At 55.2% G+C, this 18,878-nt stretch overlaps 2 protein-coding genes across 2 annotated transcripts; both read right to left on the bottom strand.

The window, feature by feature from the left end:
* Window positions 1-1,297: 1,297 nt before the first annotated feature.
* GGS23DRAFT_602286 (uncharacterized protein) lies at window positions 1,298-4,473 on the bottom strand (the record flags this gene model as incomplete). The annotated part of the gene is made up of 4 exons (XM_051519307.1): window positions 1,298-2,164; window positions 2,220-3,153; window positions 3,219-4,079; window positions 4,157-4,473. The coding sequence occupies 4 exons, from the start codon at window positions 4,471-4,473 to the stop codon at window positions 1,298-1,300; spliced, it is 2,979 nt and encodes a 992-aa protein (XP_051377239.1).
* Window positions 4,474-8,234: 3,761 nt separating this feature from the next.
* On the bottom strand, window positions 8,235-10,709 carry GGS23DRAFT_34867 (MFS general substrate transporter). The gene is made up of 6 exons (XM_051513115.1): window positions 10,325-10,709; window positions 9,954-10,263; window positions 9,835-9,893; window positions 9,731-9,770; window positions 9,146-9,664; window positions 8,235-9,074 (listed from the first exon to the last, which is right to left on the bottom strand). The coding sequence occupies exons 1-6, from the start codon at window positions 10,425-10,427 to the stop codon at window positions 8,387-8,389; spliced, it is 1,719 nt and encodes a 572-aa protein (XP_051377238.1). The 5' UTR covers window positions 10,428-10,709; the 3' UTR covers window positions 8,235-8,386.
* Between the last annotated feature and the right edge of the window lie 8,169 nt (window positions 10,710-18,878).

Here is an 18,878-nt window from a genome sequence, read left to right as displayed (position 1 = left end):
ATATACCTGTCCGTACGTGCGTGATGAGCAGGAGGGCGTACCGGCGTGTCCTGGGAGTTTCCGGAAAGGCTAATAGGGGAAAAGAGGGACAGCATAGACGCAAGCTTCCGCGTAGGGGGCATTCTTGGTAGTTATTATCCGCCGAGGCGCCATCGTGTATCCCGCCTGGCGCCGCTCCGTCTCGGTTCCGGCGGTGAACCTTCTCGACTCTCACTATATGACGGTATGGCGAAGTCTTGCCAGGGGTGTAGGGGCTAAGTGGTTTCGAAAATGGAATCGTCGAACGTCCTCGTCTCTAGGCACGCGCGGACCGACTCCTCCGCCAGCCCAGGGCAGCGCTGGCGAAGGGCGGAAAAGTAGCGACGCGGGGGACGCACAAACATGACAGAAGCGTCGCGGACGACGGGGACGAGGAAAATCGGAGACACGCCCGCTTGTTTGCTACCCCCCGGTCTCCGCGGCCCGTGCCGGCCGGCAGCAAGAACAGGTTCGGGGGGCTCGTGTCTGTGTGTGGGGGGGCCAGACTGCGCCTTTCTACAGCAGCCCTCATTTCGCGATACGAAGGGGGGGGGGGGAAGGGGGTGGGGAGTACGTACAGATATTAGCCACGCGCGGGGGTCGGCGAGGAGGAAGGGAGAAGAGGAGGAGAATATAAGCCGGGCCGGGTCCTCCACCGAATGGGCTGCTTTCCGTGCGCATAACCGTGAATTTGTTGTATACGGCCGCGGCACATGACGCGGTAATAGTTAGTTAGGTTAGCCTAGAGCCCCCAGCTGGGAGCTGTGCCGGTGAGGCAAATAGCTAAGGGTAGTTTAAAAAAAAAGTATATTCAAGAGAATGCCCCGAGGTAGTTGCTCGCGGGCTGTTCATTAAATTGAAGAGAGAGAAGAAATAGCCTGTCCCACCTCTTCAAGACGGCCTCCCTCGTCCTCCCCTACCTAGTAACTTCAACCCTCTTCCCTTCTTTTCAACCCTCCTGCATGCCTCATCTAGATAACAAGACGCCGTCCATCCGGTCGGAGGGGGGTATTAAGACGTCATGGCGAGCATAGCGTAACCGGCCGGTTAGTGAAATAGGTAGGTAAATTCGCCGAGTTCGTGCGCGACTATAATGTCTCTCATCTGGTGGAAAAGGGGGAAAACGCATTATCATCATTCAACCGTTCCTCGTGCCTCGCTTGGAGTTTGGAATTTTAATATAAGCACACATCAATAAGCCGTGTTAAAAATGCCCCTATGTTCCCCCTTATCGGAACCTCTGCACGTGTCGCGTTGAAAAATTAAATCTTTCTCCCTTTTAACCCCCGCCTTGTTGGCCTCCGAAGAAGAAACCGTCGAAAAGGTCGACCTGCTGCCCGTCGCTGAAGTCGTGGTGCAGCCCCTCCCATCCCAGGCCAAAACCCATGTCCATCTGCATGTCCTGGTTCGGTATGCCGTCCGAGTTCTGCTGGTCCTGAATACCCTGCAAAAAGTCCATGCCCTGGAGGTCTGAATAGTTTATGCCCGTAAAGTTGGCTGCCGGTGACCTGAGTAAGTTGAAATTAGAGTTCCCGGTGCTTTGGGAATATTGTTGCCCGTGGCTGGACTGTGGTGTCAAGCTAGATACGGATACTGGAGAGTTGCTGTGCGTGCCAGGGGACGGTAGCAAGACGGGGTCGATAGCGGAGTTGTCGGGAATCGAAGCCCCGTCGGATAGGCTGCCCGCGCTGAGACCCGACTGCGGCATCGAGCGTAGCATCGAGTATCCGTCCTGCTCCGATTTGACATTGGGCATGGAAAGGCGGAATCCGCTGCCCTGCGCCGCTGACTGCATAGAACCCACCTGCGTGGATGCCTCGTGCGACACATAGCTCTCGTTCCCCGGCGTGTTGAACGACGAGGTGGAGCGAGAAGCTGAATGGTCTAGCGAGGCTCGCTGATGTGCTTTATGCCGGTTAGATGCCTCTCTAGCATTCACATAATCCGCTCTCTCGACGCTATTTCTGGGGCGCTTGCTTCGGTGTAACACTTGGCCAAATCCGCCGGTGGCATTTGCCATCTTGACAGTCGCTTTAGCCGTTCGATCGAAGGCGTCCCGGCAGGCTTCAGCGGGTGGGCATTTCTCGATAAGGTCGGTGAAGACCGAAGTGGCGGCCAAAATCGTGAAATCGACCTCATCCATCGTCTGGAGCCAATGTTAGTCACACACGCCCGTGTGCTCTTCTCACGTCGACACTTACCAGCCGGCTTCGGACGACATGCGAATGCCAAATGGCATAAAGGTAGGATATCCCAGCCATGAAAAGATGGTGCGTGGCCAGATACGTGTAGTTCACCAGCCCTATTAGATGCAGTTGCCGGTACAGACGTAGAATTTTCTGGCCAGCTTCGGCAACTTTAACATATACCCTTTCTTCGTCTTCCCGTAGTTCGGTGGTGTATATCGATGGGCTATTGACCTCCTTCGAGGTGTTATACTCGCTTTCAAACATGGCCGGTACGCTGAGGCTCTGTCGATAGAGCATTATGATGGCTTGCCAATAATTCAACTCGAGGAATTCGGGCGAGAAAGCAACGCCCGAGTCTTGCTTGTTGGGCGCTGAATTCTTCCACTCGTACAGCCGCCCGTCGATATTCTTCCGCCAGCTCCTGAAGGAGTCGAATCTCGATAGGAAAGGCGACGGAAGTTGCGTGTGCATATACTCGTTCCTTGTATTCTGCCCATTGAACCTTGCCATCTGCGTTTGTTGGTACTGCAATACTTGCAAGATCTCGGACTGCAGCAACCGAAGCCGAAAGTAATGTTTGGCCACAATCTTATACGTCACCTCCCCCACCGCCGGCGCCTTGGTGAAGCCCGCGGGAGTGATATAACGATCGTCTAGCATCGAAGGGAACTCGGTTGTGATCACTTGGTCAGACACGCCGAACGGTCGCCCGACACAGGCGCTGACCAGCCTGTCGAAAGAATAGGTGCACCACCAGAGCCGCCTTCGTAGGTCCCGGATATACTCTCGCCTTCCTCTTTCACGTAGATACGCCTCGCGTGCCTTCTCGCCCGCGACATCGGCGTTGGCCTTGGCGGACGCGGCGAGGTCGAACTCCACGTCCTTCCCATCTTCGTAATGGAGGCCTAAATCGACGGCTAATCTCACGGCGACGCCGACAATATACCTAGTCACTCTTGTTAATGCCCGACACGCGTCGCGAGGGGTATTTATGGGGTCGGTTGTGCGTACCATAGTCCGGGCGCGATTGGGCGAAGTAGCGCGAAGTTTGCTAATAGTAATACAGCCTGGAGCTCTTCCAACCCTCCCCCGCTATTGCTCAGGCAGGCTTCGAGATGGACGACGGCACTTGCATGGTATTCCTCCGGTTGGGCCTGTTTTTTCTCTTCACCGGCTACCTTGGTCGACGACGTCGCCTGTGCATCCATGATGATCCCACCGCCGATGGCGAAGACCATGTTGAGCATGTACAGTTCCTTCGGCCCCCTCACCCTACCTTCTTCGGTATACGCGCGCTCGAACATCTGCATGAAGTCGCCCCGGTGGAGAACGGGTATCTGAGGGTTCGCATATTCGAAGTACAATTCCACCAATTTGACCGCTAGATCCTTAGGGGGGAACTCCGCCGGCCGAATCATTGGCTTAGTATGGAGGCCGAAGAATGAGTCTCGCATCGATGTACCTGTTCCGACGGCCCCATTCGCAGCATTCAACTTGTACGGACGCACACCAGTCTTATCGGAATTCGATCTCTGGTCTCCGACAGACGACTGGACGGCGGCAAATACCACGCGCGCAAACGATATCCCATTGGCAGATCCTAGGTACCTCTGTCCGCCGCTGCCGCCGGGTTTCGTCGTCTTGCTCGGCTTCGCTATCTCTTCACTGGGCTTCGGTGGTTTCGCGCTGCTCGAGACCTCTGCGACGGGAGGGATGATTGCGGGCGCGCCATCGGCGGGAGACCTTCCGAAGCCACCGTCATTCCCGGGTCGCGAACAATACTCGAGGTTATCGGCTGGCGGAAATGGGATGTTGTTGGCGCGGAGTAGAGCCTCCAATTGATCGACGCGGGTTTCTAAGTAGAATACATAGCTGTGATGGCCATCGTATTAGCTGACCCCACGTCCAAACGAATTGAGACCACGCCGGATATGCTACGGGAGACTGACCTGCGCGGGATCTCTCTCTTCGTGATGGGATCGTATCCAACACAGGCAACCCTGGCTTTCTCGCAGCTGGCGCAGCTGGGTAACTTCTGGTCGCATCTGTTCTTGCGCAGGCGACACCGGTTGCATGCGCTGACGTTGCGGAAGCTACTGGCTTGGCCGAGTTTGGAGCCTTGGCCGGGGCCATCGTGGGACGAAGTTTCGGTGGTGGGAGAGACGGGAGCTCCATTTCCAGACGAAGGCGAATCTTTATCGGGAGAGGAAGCGCGCTGACGTTTCGAAGGATGGGGATCGGGCGACGGCGGCGAGTGTGGCGGCATGTTTCCCGAGTCCATCTGCAGGCAAATGTCGGACTTCGCAGAAAGCCGTCAGAAGAAGTCCTCTGACTACCCACAGGAGGCGGGGACGAAGTGTGTTGGGTTGCGGCCAACCACGGCGGCTCGCGAAATTCTCGGCTAGGCGGCTACTCGTAAGAATCCTATGTCCCCCGCTCCATCTCCGAGCTCGAGTCGGCCGCGTGAAATGCTCAAGCAGGCGAGCTGCCAAATAACGCTAGACGCGATAACAGCAGAGGACGAGATAGGCGGAGACACGGAGACGGGTAGATGGAGATAGAGATGGAGAGATGGAGAAAGAAAAAAAAGAAAGCCGGGGAACGATCGTATAGAATGTTGGAATTGAAATCTATCAAGACTATGGCAATGCGCGAGCGGTCATCTCATTGATTGAGATAGAGAATCCAAGGTTACGAAGCAAGGCTTGGAGACGGCCGAGAAAAGTTGACCGCAGCAACGTGCTAGGTGGGCTTCGGCGGGATAGACGGCGGAGGCAGGGGAGGGTGGAGGTTGCACGCGGATTGGCAGATTGGGTAAGCTCCATATATGCCGCGGGTCTGGACGGAGGAAACACTCCAGCTGACGCAGACCTGGGGACGGCCTTTACGCCCTCAACGTCACCGTCACGGCCGGGTTACAAGAGCAAATGGGCAGCGCGAGCAGACGACGCAGGCAAAGGAAGCGTGTGTACGTACTAGGAGGCAGGGCAATTGGAGCTCTGATGGTTGGGGGAGAGAGAGAGGGGGAGGGGAAGGGGGGGCATCGTAGGTGGTTGTAGATAGGAAGTTGACGAGAGTGTACGGTGGCCCTTTTTTTTTTTCCTCTCTCCTTCCCTCCTCACTAGCAAGCTTGCAGGTAGTTTGCCTTATGGTTTTAGGGTGGGTGCTACCTACCTGAGGGTAGGTGGGGGAGATGGTCTTGGTAGGCACGGGTTGCAACTGTGTTGGCCGCGGCTGGAACCCTGTGCTGCTAAGTACACCGCCGGAGCAGCTCTGATGCACTGCACGTATAACCGTAGGTATACTACACATACATACCTACCTGTAGGTAGGTAGGTAGGAACCTACACGTAGATAGGCGCCTACCAAAGATGTACCTACCTCCCGTCTACCTAAGGCACATAATACATACGACCTATCCGCTCCTGCGGAGGCAAGAAGATACCTAGGTATCTATCTAGGTATATGTACCTGCTTAAGGGAAGCTGGGTAATTAGGTACATGTAGCTCTGGCCTGCCCTGTCACCGTCACCCGCTAGGGGCTGTCCCCCCACATTTCGTCTCACACGCCTGCCCCGTTTCGACTTCCAGAAGCGACCTAAAGCCAGCCGCGATCCAATCAGCTGCCGGCTGCCACCCGCCCACCACTTTCCGTCTTCAGAGAATGGCTGCTGCCCGTTCGGTTGGTCGTTGTTCTCCTTCTCCTCTCGCACCATGTACCTACCTAGGTGATGTGTATCCCCTGGCTGGTATGGAGGCAGGTATGGAGGCAGGTCGAATGGCACTTTCCACTTTCCGATCTTGTCAGCGACGCTACTACCTTACGCTGCACGAGTCGCCCAGGCCCGGCAGGTGCGTTGGAGAGAGAGAGGGGAGACGGGGGACGGGAGTTTGGATTCCCGCTTTCTTCCCAGGCCAGGGGTACCTAAAAGTGGGTCGGCCCGAGATGCCGTCGCATTGAGGAGAAGCCGTCGACGTCGATAACTAATCACACTTGCTGCCGCAGACATCCTCTGGCGGATGGCTCCGCTGTCGGGATTCGTCTAGGATAACCCATACAATTCTGCCCGACCGACACACACGCCGAGAGCCCTACCCGTACGCGCTCGCCTGGCCGACTTCTGCGTCTCCTCGCCTCGGAACCCGATCTTAGTCGTCGAGCATAACGCCGGTGACGTAGGTTGACCCCCGCCCGTCCCGCCGCCTCCGCCCTCGTCCGACTTCCGCTCGCTCTCCACCGCGTCCCGCGCCCGGTCTGCCGGTTCAGCCGCCGCGAGAAATATCTTGGGGTCTCGGGAGCGCGAACGGGGGGCTCACCCTGGTCGAGTCCGGGAGGAAATATCATCTCCGACGCGGTTCCGGGCGGAGGCGCCGACGCCACCGCCCAGCATATCCAGGCTTGGCTGCGGAGCGCGCTCCGTCGCCGACGCCATCCCACTCCTGAGCAGGTGTGCGTCGTGGGGAACTTGCCGTGGCCCGGCCGCCTGCCTGTGCCGCACCGCTCCGTATACCTCGCCACGGGAACACCGGGTTTGTGCTCGCCTCTTCCGACATCTGCGATGCTGCTTTAACAGCATTTCTAGGGAGCCATTCTAGGCAGGCGTATCCGTCTGTGCCCGGCTAACGAAATAGGGACGTCTATTATACCTATACGTATTATAGGTATAGGTAGCGTTTAGATCCTCTCAGCCAATCTCACCCCCTTCCCCCCCACACCCGGAAACAGCACCGGAAGCGTCAGCGACGAAGCAAACCGCCGACTGTCTGTAACGCTACGTCAGCGGATAGATGCCGAGTCGTGCGACTGGCGAGGGGGTAGGACGGAACTGGATAGCCGAGCTGCGCTGACGTATTCGAGACGCTGTTCCGCTCGAAATGCCGCCGAATCGGGCATGTCGGTAAACCAACCAAGGTTAACTCATCTCCTTGTACATACGAGCTTCGACCTATCTAAGCCATCCTCTCTCGTATCTCGCAGGGTAAGACACCAACAGGCAGCGTGTCCTGGTGGGAAAATAGGCGATCATCACCCCACAAGATGCGTACACGGCATAGGATCAATACCACCAGGTCCAATATGTATGCTAGCCACCCATGTAGCCTATATATCCTAGATCCTACTCCTACGTCCTGGCATCGCCCTAACATCGCCGCACTATAGGTCGCATTGTAGGCATCATGTAAGACCGTCGAACCAGCATCACATCAACCCCGTTCGTATACGCGGCTTACGATTCCCGTCCCCTAGCATATGCGCGTTTCTGTCGGTGGACGTCCTGTTTATGTTAGGCAAGACTTGCCGAAGAAATGTTAGATCCTGTTAGTTTCCAGCACTATACCCGCGTATACATGACTTGGGCAACCAGGGGAGAAGGTCTTGTTACCCACGGATTCACCGATGAATTCGAGGAGCGAATAAACAATGTAACCCGAGAAGGATGTAAGGCCAGCCAAAATAATAAAACACAAATCCCGATTGAATGACCGGCTTCGTCTCTAATAAGACGCCTTGTTCCCCAGTCCTGTCTATCAGTCCGCGCCCTGCCCTCTTTTGATACATTCCCCTCCAAAACCTGAAACCCGGTCTACTATACCCAGATAACACTCCCAACAGATGATAAGCAACGATGTCGTGTCCAACGCCTGAGTCCTCCTTTCTCGGGATGATGCGGATAAAATATTATAAGCCCTCAGTCGTAGCGGTGGGTAGGTGTTTCCCGGCCGTCCCGTTCCCAGTTGTCCCCACCTCCGTCCCAAGCACACGAATAGGATTCGATTTTTTTCGTGTTAATGTTTTCGTTTCGTTTCTTCAGATGGTGAAAAAAAAACTCCTTTGCTCCGGTAGTCCCCCCGAGACCTGGTTTTTTTTTTGGTGACACTGTACAGAGGTATCGTAGCATTCCCTTTCCCTACTTCTTCAGGAACAGAGATGGATCTAGTTGCCCAAACCAGTCTATGTAGTAAGTAAATGAACTTTTCTCTTTCCCTCAACCAGACGGAATCGACGACGTGAAGCGAAAGAAAAAAAGGTGACCGAGAATAATCCTGGGCTGAGAGAAATAACTAGTCATTAAATGTCGTAACTTGAATGCTCCAAGGCTCCACATGCCGAAATCTGGGTTCTCGCAGAATAATAGTAACTTCGAAATTGGACCGCGGATGAATTAGTCATTAGCTGTCTATGCCCCTGACGTAGATGTAACTTCTCGGCTGCCGGTCTGATTCGTATCTAGTTGGTTAGCTTCCGCATCAGCAGCCAACCTGGCCTTATCCTCCGTGCGACTTTGTGGTTCTCGAATCTGAAGTCCGACGAGCGCGCCGCTGATGGCCACCAGCGCACTGCACCACCACGCGAGGCCCGAGTAGCCGGATTGTAAGCCGACAGAGTAGAGAATCCCCGAGATGGTGGGCCCAAATGCTCGGCATAGACTCGCCGTCGACGCCGCAACGCCGTTGATGGTGCCTAGTGCCAGAGGGCTTGGCGCTGAGTCGGCAGTCAGGATGGCGTTGCTCGGGTACGCCATGCTCGCAAACGTGCACTTCCATATCAGGATTATCGCGACACCCGTCATGCGGTACTCCTCGGGCAAGAGCACCAGATACGGCGTGACCAAATAGAGCAGGAAATAGACAATCACCAAGAAGCGGAAGAGCTGTCGCGCGCCGAAGCGCTTGAGCACCGGCGGAATTATGAACATGTTGACGGCCAACTGGTAAGCCCCTTGGGCGCTCAGGATGATGCCGACCGCCTGGCTGTCGAGTCCGAAGCCGTCGACAAATTTGAAAGGCAGAGATATCGGGCGCCGGTGCTCCGGAGGCGCGGTGCTTAGAAACACGGGGAATAGCTGATCGAAGGTCATCGTGTGGCTATGATGACAAGTTAGTTGGGGCGAGCCTACAGACTCAGAACCGAGGAGAGGAGGGAAGAGGCGACTTACAAGGCCAGAATACCAAATGACACGATATTGATAACCACCGGTCGGGTGAATATCCTCGAAATTCCGAGGTTCGATTCCTCGCTTCTGCGTTCCAGGTCTAACTCGTCCCATGATACGGAAGGGACGGATGCTGATCTTAGCCGTGGCGAACTATCCGGCGAGCTCTCGTTCGTTCGATACCCAGGTAGCTGTTCGTCATGGTCAAGAAGCGGCTGCTCTTCGATTACGGAAAACTTGGACTTCTCGTCTCGTGGTTCGGCGCAGCCTCGGAAGTTCGGCAATGCCGATAGAATCCAATTTCCGAGCTCTAGCCCTCGATCCGGCCGCGACTTCATCTCGACGTGGGTCTCTTCGAGAAACAAAATCCCGTTGATAACTCCGACGAGGACGACGAAGGCGCTGAAGAGATTGGGAAGCAGGTACGGGTATTTATCCCAGATGCTCCCCGCCGGAAACAGGCTCGGATAGCTGATACACGGCCGGGCGAGCGCGCCGCCGATCATCGGACCGACGATGGAGCTAGTAGGCGGTTAGATGGAACGACATAGACAACGCAACTGCCTCCCCCGGCGAGTGTTGACTAACCCCAAACACCACACAACCGGCATTATAGTATAAGCCCGAGCTGGAAAACAGTTAATTTCTACCGGTTTTCAAGCAAGCCATGCGGCGGTAGCCAGCTAACTCACGCTGATGCTCTTTCGTGGTTATCAATTCCGCTACCGTTGTCTGAAGAACTCCCATGTTCCTAGCGCGCCACGGTTAGCTCACGGCCCCGGAAATAGATAGGGACTGCTTTCCGCCGTACCCGTTCAGCAAGCCTCCGACGGCTCGGGCGATGAGAGCGACGGTCAAGTTAGAGGCAAAGCCGAATATCAAGACACTCAGCGCCGTGCCGATGAGGCCCGTGAGCAAGACCGGCTTCCTGCCAACCTTGTCACTGAGCCGTCCCCACAGGAGACCGGTGGAGAACTCGGCAAAGGTGAAAGCGGACGTGACCATGCCAGCGTAAAAGGAGATCCTGCTCTTGTCCTCGGTGACGTGGAAGTCTTCAATCATAAAGTAGATATATGGGAAGATCCCCATAAATGCGATTGGCTCGCATATCCGGCAGATCGCTAGGTGACAGCCCCCCGTCAGCTTGGGATCCCTCAGCAGGGCGTGTTACGAAAGTCATACCTAGAACTAGCATCTGTCGAGCCGGGAATGGCGGGGGGTTGTCGCTATGGCTGCCCTTCGAAGGGTGGGTGCCCTTTACAAACGAACTATTATGATTCCTCATGATACCGGCGGTTCCGTTGATAGTTTCGGGTTACATGAAAAGATATCCGGGAGGACGACAACGAGATAACTGCTAATAATAATAAAAAAGTGTGTTCCTAGTCCCGGATGCGGTATGGAGACCCCCGGAGTCGAGGAAACTATTTGGGCAGGTTGGTGATATAAAACTAAGGTTCTCCCCGGGACCCTCTTCACATGGGATAGGAACCTCGGGCCGCCTAGAGCGTTTTAAGCGTGCAAGAAGAGAATGGAGTGCCGGAGGGGTTTGAGAGGGGAGAAGAAACTCAGGACGACAGTAGACGGAAGAGCCAGGGCAGCAGATTAATAAGAGCAACTTCGTCAAGGTGCCACTGCCGAGTTGGTTAAGACCGGACAAGAGGCTGTGTGTGTAGAGTGAGATAAGCTGCAGACCGGAAGGCAAAGGATAATAATAAGAATAATCAGCTTGGCATGGGGAGGAGGACAGAGAGACACATGAGAGTTGAAGAACCCAACCCGAACTAGTGGACGTATCCATGGCGGGAGACGGATATTAAGTCATTTAATATTGGAACCAGCGGTGACAGCTAGGGCGAAAAGCAAAAGGTACGAGAGCGAGAGAGAGAGAGAGAGAGAGAGAGAGAGAAGCGAGAGAGACAGCGAGAGAGAGCGCGTGCGTGTGCGTGTGTGCGTGTGCGAGTGTACAATGGATGATCCTTCCAACGGTGCCAGGTGTAACGCGGCGATGGTCTCACAAGGTATGGAGTCCCAACTTCGTGGAAACAACTCTGCCATGGAGGCCAGAAGTGGACTTGCACTCGGTGGAGACCACGATCCCATGCTCGCTCGAGGCGGCACGGGGTATACGATGACATGTACCCGCGAATGAGAAAAGTCGGGACTGGGTTCTCTGGAGCCTTACGAGTTGCATAGGGAGGAGAGGGTGCAGCCCGACTCGAATGACCACGCGGGTCGCGGAAACACCTCGACCGGGATGGGCTGCACGCATTTCTGGCCGGCGGTTGAGGAGGAGAGGCGAAGGAAAAGGCAGGTAACTCGGTACACGATAGATCCCTGCCGGCTCTTGGCGGAGCCCCTCGAGCATCTGGGATGATGCATGGCTCGCTCTGACAGGCAAGGCCAGGGGGGGGGGGGAGGGGGAGGGAGGGAGGGGAGGGAAGGGGGGTGAAGCTACCCAGCAAGCTACCCAGCCAGGGCTTGCCGGTGCCTCCTCGCCAGGTCAGAAAACAGAGAATCAAAAGGGCTGTGAACCTTTCCCCGTTGGGTTTAAGCCCTCCAATAATAAGCTGGCCGGTGGTGAGCATCGGGTTCATTGGCAATTTCACCACACACCAAAAGCTGAACGGTGGAGCCGCCGAGGATCTGAGCGAATGGGCCGGACACGACAGTTGCAAGAGACGTCAGTCCTCTCTGGTAGTCAAGCGGTGAAGCGTTATCCACAGTCCTTCCTGGCTGCTGCTCGCCGTCTCTTCTCTCGCTCGCCCACGAGGCTTCGAGTATTTTGGACGGAAAAATCGGGTACGGGACCCCCAAAGGCACGCCGTGGCGGCGGGATTGGGCAACGGAAATAGCACAACCGGGGTATTTAGAGATGAACCGAATGGCCGGTACGGGGACTGTGTGAAGGTGGTGTCGCCCATGACGCAGATTGTGCAGGACGAGAAAAGCTTCAGCCCAGCACGCCAAGACTCCTCATCCTTCTCCTTCTGTCTCTCTCTTCCTGTCTCTTCCTGTCTGTCTGTTCCTCTCTCTCTCTATGCCTCTCTTCCTCTCTGTCCCCCCCCCTCTCTTTCTCTCTATGAATATCTCTCTCTTTCTCTCTCTCGTGTCCTTCTCTCACTGTCTCTCCCCCCCCTCGCCTCCCTTCTCTTCGTTGACCGCATGCTGCATGCGCTGCGAATAGCCGAGAATAACCCGCTCCACAGCTACAACGAGATGAGATTTTCGTGTTGGCACAGGAGGGCGGAGTGGCGTGCGGGACGCAACACACACACACACACCACACACCACACGCACGCACGCACGCAGGCGCACACACACGCTACACCCACGAAATCGGGATATGATCCCCGTCCCATCTCATGCGTGCATGTTGTGCCACGCCCGGTAGTTAGCGGATTTGCCGCGCCCGGTTATATTTTGCTGGTCTTGAAACCTCGCTTCAGCCAGTCTTGTGCTCGCCGGTTTGCCGTCTTGTAAGTGGCCTCGTCACCTTGACGGGAAAGGGATGGATGGGACGGGGCTACCCTGTCCCCAGGTACCTCGCTTCTCACCCTCTCATACCCCTGCCAAACGTACCTGCCTAATGAATCCATGTACCGAGGGCACCGAATTGAGGAGGAGGCGTACCTCCTCGATGTCATGATGGGCACTTTGAGGTACTTCTAGAGGCAGGTATCTGAGATGTACCTCATATGCCCACCAATGATCAACCTCGCACATACCTACCTGTGTGTGTGTGGATGTGTGAGGTTGACGGACGCCCGGAGGCAATGCGGGTGGGTGTATATACATACTAGGTAGGTACCCAGTACCTGCGTAAGTACCTATGTATGTATGTGCATGCACGTACCTAGAGGTAGGTATGTGTGTACATAGGTACGCACCGCCTTATGCATGGAGAGTTATGCATACATGCAAGCACCAACCGAACCTAACCTGCCCGTTCCTTATCTCGAAGAGCGCGAGGGGCGAGGCAGGAGAAGGGCGAGACCGGATCAGGACAGACGATGTCGTTATCTAACGGTGGTTGCTCCGAGGCAAATGCAACCACAGCTCCCCACAGGATGTAGGTACATATTACAATGTACAGTCAGTCCGTCTTATCCATGTGCATTAGGTCCGTATTCTAATCGTGTTTTTTTTTTCGTCTCCTCCTCGAAATGACCGATTCTCCTATCGACGATCAGGCGCCGCGATCCTCGCCTAACACGATGCTGGGACGATGACGGTCGAATTCGCTTCTTCGCTTTCTGCGTTGGCTGAGGAATCCTCCCCCCCCCCCCTCCTCGTTTCTTCCTAGGTTGCTCGATTTGTGATTCGACTACGCAACTCTCTCTCTCCCTCTCTAGTCCTGGAAGACGAAGGGAAGCCCGCATCCCTCTAAGGGGTCACATGGATCTCCTCGGTTGTCAATCAAGGTGTCGTGCAACACGCAGCAGTGGGGATTGCTGTCTTGTCAGCTGGGCGCATCGTACACGTAGCTTGACGATCAGGAAAATATAGCGTTTGTGAATGCTTCGCACAAATCCCACGGCCAAGACTCCACACAGGTATTTGCTCCCGGTCTGGCCAGGTTTCTTTCTCTCTCTCTCGCTCGCTCTTCTCGCTCCCTCGCTCTCCCCCTTAGCACTAGCACAGGCCATGGAACAAATCCGTAACGATTCTAGAAAGGAGCTGACAGGCTATTCCCTGCGAGGCCATGTGGCAAATCAAATTTCAGCACTTGAAAGACGAGCACTTATTTATAAGCGGCATCGTAAAGCGAGATGAAGCCTTTTTTCTTTCTTTTTTTCTTTCTTTTTTCTAGCCTCCCTCTCCGCCCCCTCTCACACACCCTCCCCCCCTTTTTTTTTTTTTTTTGCTTAGGCATCTCGTCCAATGTTCCGCGGCGCATGCGCGGCGTGTCGGGTAAGATCCGGTGAGCCACCAAGAAACATGCGAGGCTGCGGAGAAGCCGAGGAGGCCGTTGACTGGCTAGTTTTATATTTGCCTAGCGCGAGGTACCTGCTCTGGACTGTTCCACCCCGGGGGAAGATGAGCGAGATCTTGGTATTTATGTAAGTGCGTGTATCTAAGGTGCCCAGATACCTACCCAGGTACCTAAGATACCGCAGGTTATGGACGTAGCCGAAGCGAGGTAACTGCCTACCCACCTAAGTAGGCATGTAGGTAGGCTCTTATATAGAAGCACATACATAGAGAGACGGATTCATGTAAGGGGAGTGTGTATAGTATGTGGCACGTACAAAGTACATGATCCTCCTAAGCTTCTGCACATAATACATTAGGTACTTCTTCGCAACGCCTCCCAACGTCTTTACTCATGTGCACGTGTGATGTGTGTGTATGGGGGATTGGACCACAGGTATCGCCCAGCTTAGCTCTTTTTCGTTCTCCCCTTTTTTTCTCTGTTCTTTTCTTTTTTCTTTCTTCCTGCCGGCGCCCCGTGTTGGGAAAAGCGCACACTGCGCCAGTGGAGGGGATTCAGGGATGCCATATGGCGTAGTCTGAGGTGCAAGGATAAACCCTGGTTCCAGACGCGGTCCCAACCATTTGGCGCCCTGACGTTGACTACCGGAAGCTTGCCGTTTAGGAAAAGTTTCCTGCCCGCCCTCAACGCCAAGCCAGAAGTGCACTGCTAGTTGCTCCTTTTCGTTTTATTGTTCCCTTGAGACTATAACTCAAGTCGATCTGGTTTTTGTCGTTCCAGGGTTTGCTCTGTTCTGGAAGAGAAGAAAATAGACGCGCATGCAGATGTGATCATATGATCTATCACCTCGATCCCCTTGGATGCCCGACTAAATATCTCCGTGTTGTTAGGATCGTCGTCCTAGCGCATCTCCAAAGCTTGAGGAAAGGAGGCTGAAAAGCACCGCTCCCACGAGATTAAAATTGTGAGTAGCAAAATCGTGCATAAAGCATCACGCTCCCGTGGTCAGCACCGCAGCGGAAGGGCTAGATTTTTAGATATTTTGCATACATACATGTGGAACATGCATGTCGTGCAGCGGTGGTCCATGTTGGATGAGGCGCGTCAACATCGCGCACGACCTGATGCTCCGATCACCTGGGGCCTACGAGACGATCGATTGTTTTTTTTTTTCCCGCGAAAACCCAGGCCTGACAGAGCTGCTGCGTTGTCTCCAGTGATTAAAGGGTTATTGGGCTCTTGGAAGGGGGGGCCACTACGTCAATGGCTCACCGCCCCTTTTGGTCGACAACGGATTTGAAGATGGGATTCTGCGGCGATGCCCGATCGGAAATTCGCACGTATCAGGTGCTCGGGTCAGTAGGTGCAGCGTGCCGCCGAACTTGTTGACCTTTTTCTTTGGCGCCGTTCTGTCCCGGACAAATTTGGCATTTCCTCGTCTCCCTGTTGTTCGACTTGTGTCCGTCTTTGTTTTTCCTTTCTTTCTTTTTTTTTTCTTCTTCTCCTTCTAGGGTGTGGGCGGCGCCTATATGCAATAGGGGTCACCTTGCGCATGTATGTAGTACCTAGAGCCCCGAGGTTGCTATAATAAGCAGCGTCAGGCACGTACCCGCCGATACTGGCCGCTTCGTAAACGAGAAGGACGCGAAAATAATCCCCATAACCAAGGCAGGTTAGGTAGATTGGTATATACGAGCCTCAGGTCAGGAACCTGGCCATCGACTGCGAACACGCCAACGCGGATGGATATAGGGCAGGCTGGGTTGCGACGGAACCGAGCCCAGGCATGTACCCGAGATAGGAGAAGGCGCCTACTCATTCATAGAGCGCCTGAGGTAAGATTGGGTATTATGTAATTCGGCAGGGGATGCCGGGTATCTCACAAGGCGAGAGACATGCATGCCCACCGAGCTCTCTTGGAGGTTCTAGGCCGGACACTCGCCAGGTACGGCGGCAGGAGAGAGACAGCGAGGTTAGGGGACTTGTTCGCCTCTGCTGCTAGGCAACTTATTACCCAAGACTTGGTGCGCTGCGCCGCGCCGCACACCACTTTACACGCACCACCCCTACGTAGCACGCACCACACCTAACACACCCACGCACCACACCTGCGCACCACACGCGCGCGCGCGGAAGCTGGCGCCGGGAGGGGGCTAATGACTCAATTTCCTCCGGGCCTGGCAGCGTCCGGACCTGGCAGAGTCCCGAGTGGACGACGTGTGTGCAGCTTTCCCCACTCTGCGCCCTACCCCCCTCTTTAGCGCCTTGCAGCAGCCTCGCGGCACTCGGGAAAGGGGTACCATGGTACGGCCATGTTCCTTGTTAGCATGACGGGGCTGCCGACCGGACCGTCGAGTGGCATAAGGTGCAAGCCTTCCGCGGCTGGATGGGCATGTAGGTATGTACGTCCTCGTGCCTTGGTAGCGTTAGGGGGGGTGTAGGGGTTTCGCCGGAGGCTGGACCTGGGATATCCTCACGGAGTCTAGATGTGTACGGGTGTATGCAGTCCCATCTGCTGCGCAGGTACATGCCGGGATCAGTGCATCGTCCGTATGTTCCCTCACTAGCCTCTGGACGGAGCTGCACCTGTCAGGCAAGAGGAGGCATGTATTGGTGTAGGTACTCATAGGCATGCGCATGCATGCGTCTACCTAGGTACCTAGGCACCTATGTACCTGCCTGCTATACGGTACATGTAGGTAGGTACCTAGGTAGGTAGGTTGCCGCCGGAAGCACCTGATATCGGCCGCTCGCGCATTGTCTTTCCATCCCGCGAAGAGAAGACGAAAGAAAGATGCTGGTCTGCCTACCTGCAAACCTGTGAGTACGTTTGTAGGAGCTATTCTCCGATCGCTACTCATACCTACCTACCTACCTACCTACCTACCTACCTACCTACGCATAGTCACGTAGCCTAACCTCCCCACCTACCAGGCCAGCCTGGACCCGGTAGGTGCCCTACCTATGTGCAGAGTAACATTGTGCACACCCTACCTACCTAGGTAAGGTAGGTAGGCCTAGGCTGCTTCATAATACCACGTACTGGGTATGTACGCGTACATACCGGGAATCGCGGTCGGCGGTGAAACATCTCGGTAGAGCTAACGGTGACCGGGACTTCCATGCTTCGGCTCCACACCCTAGCTGCTTCACCACACATGCAATATTACCGGCTTCTAAGGCCCAGACGTTAGACTAGGCGTTCCATCGGCCTTCGAGAAGAAGATTGCTGTGCCTGAGCCAGACGAAATCCATCGCTCATCAGCCGTCCGCCTTCCCGCTTCTCAACGCACGGTGGCTTAGTCGAATCAGCCGGTTGTCGCCTGATAGGAAGGACAAGAAAAAGGGAGGCGTCCCGAACTAAGACACCCTCCTACTGCGATTCCGGCATACGCGGGACCCAATAGCTCACGGGGGGTAGAAGGGAGGGGGGGAGCTAGGACACAAGCTTAAGCCGGTGAGCGTTGCGAATCAGACGATAATAAGTCTTCGAGCTGCTAGTGAGGCTTCTTCCGGTGGCGGAACCGATTGGAGCCCGCTCGAGAGGATAACAGGGCGGAGGAGAATGACCTGATCCGTCGTCGAGAAGGAGGGGGGGGGAGGGCTCTTATGATGTGATGACGACTTGAGGTTGTAAGTTAGAAACAGAGCCTGCTGGGGCCCTAGCCTCTTCCCCCCTCGTCCAGCCGCCTTAGCACACGCTTGCTAATGGACCGCGCCACTATCAACGCGGTGCGCCTTTAATATAGGTACTAAGGTGCCTCTCCCTCTCCTCGAATCTACCGCGGAGTCGGTAGGCTTCCGGAATCGCGGTGAATGCGTATGTACGCGAGTGTGCGCGCGCGTGTGTGTGTGAAGGAGAGACATAAGGGGAGACAGAGCCCTGAAATCCTGGGCGCCTAAGAACAAGGCAGAACAAAATCCAAGACCGGGGAAGTAGGGAAAACGTGGGCTTTCGGGGCGCAAAAGAAACGGCCTTGTTTCACGAAAAGTGGTGAACTGTGAGAAATTAGCTGGATATCGATTAATTACACACCTTTAACTTGAAACTTGACAACTGGGCTGGTACGGCTTGCCGATCGGGCGACGGGCCACGTGGGGAAGTACCGTCCACATATCCGCACATCTTCATTACATCTTCATTGCACGTATGCGTCATATGAGGCATTGTGCAATCGCATCCTGCTGACCTAAGTTGACGTAGGTTGGCAAAGTCACCCGCCGGATGCGAATCTTCGCGCACTCGATTGTCGCTAACCTCCGCCAGTAGCATCTCCGTCCAACCACCTGTATTCGAAAACCGCCCTTACACACCGCTGACAAGACCAGCCAGGATCCCCCCAAATCCCGATCGTAACAGCGGATGCCACGACCCCGAATTTTCCGGCATCACTACCTACTGGTCTGTCTTGGAAGTCATCTGACAGACTGTGGCATCTCTCTCGCCGCTCAACACGCTGCGATCTCCCGTACCCGGGAAGAGAGAGGGGGGAGAACCACGCCCCACGCGCAGCGGAACGAAACGGACAGGGTAGGATTGTTCGGCTGCTCGCGTAACTCTCCATCGGATTTCCTTTTCCCTAGCTTTCTTCTTTTTTTTTAATGCTCTTTTGCGTTTTTCCCTCTTCTCAGCTTGCTTGGGTCGCTCGCCTCTGTTGGCAATCCCGTGTGAGCTGGCAAAAAACAGATCCGAGCCTGTGATATTATTGGTACGGACCGCGACCACCGCGGCTCTCACCATAGGGCGATTGATTTGTCAATGGCTATCGATCGTGGCGCAAAGCTCCGACAGGATGGCCT

This window comes from Durotheca rogersii (genome assembly GCF_024521655.1).
Source record: "Durotheca rogersii strain YMJ 92031201 chromosome Unknown GGS23scaffold_1, whole genome shotgun sequence".
Lineage (NCBI taxonomy): Eukaryota > Fungi > Ascomycota > Sordariomycetes > Xylariales > Xylariaceae > Durotheca > Durotheca rogersii.
The sequence above is the reverse complement of the archived record's forward strand: the minus strand, read 5'-3'. Positions and strand labels throughout refer to the sequence as shown.

What these genes read in the sequence shown, in the direction of transcription:
- GGS23DRAFT_34867 (XM_051513115.1), bottom strand. Translation starts at nt 10,427, where the DNA reads ATGAGGAATCATAATAGTTCGTTTGTAAAGGGCACCCACCCTTCGAAG. An exon ending in GTCGGAGGCTTGCTGAACGG is followed by an intron (nt 9,894 to 9,953) that starts GTACGGCGGAAA and finishes GTGGCGCGCTAG; the next exon opens with GAACATGGGAGTTCTTCAGA. An exon ending in CCGGTTGTGTGGTGTTTGGG is followed by an intron (nt 9,665 to 9,730) that starts GTTAGTCAACAC and finishes ACCGCCTACTAG; the next exon opens with CTCCATCGTCGGTCCGATGA.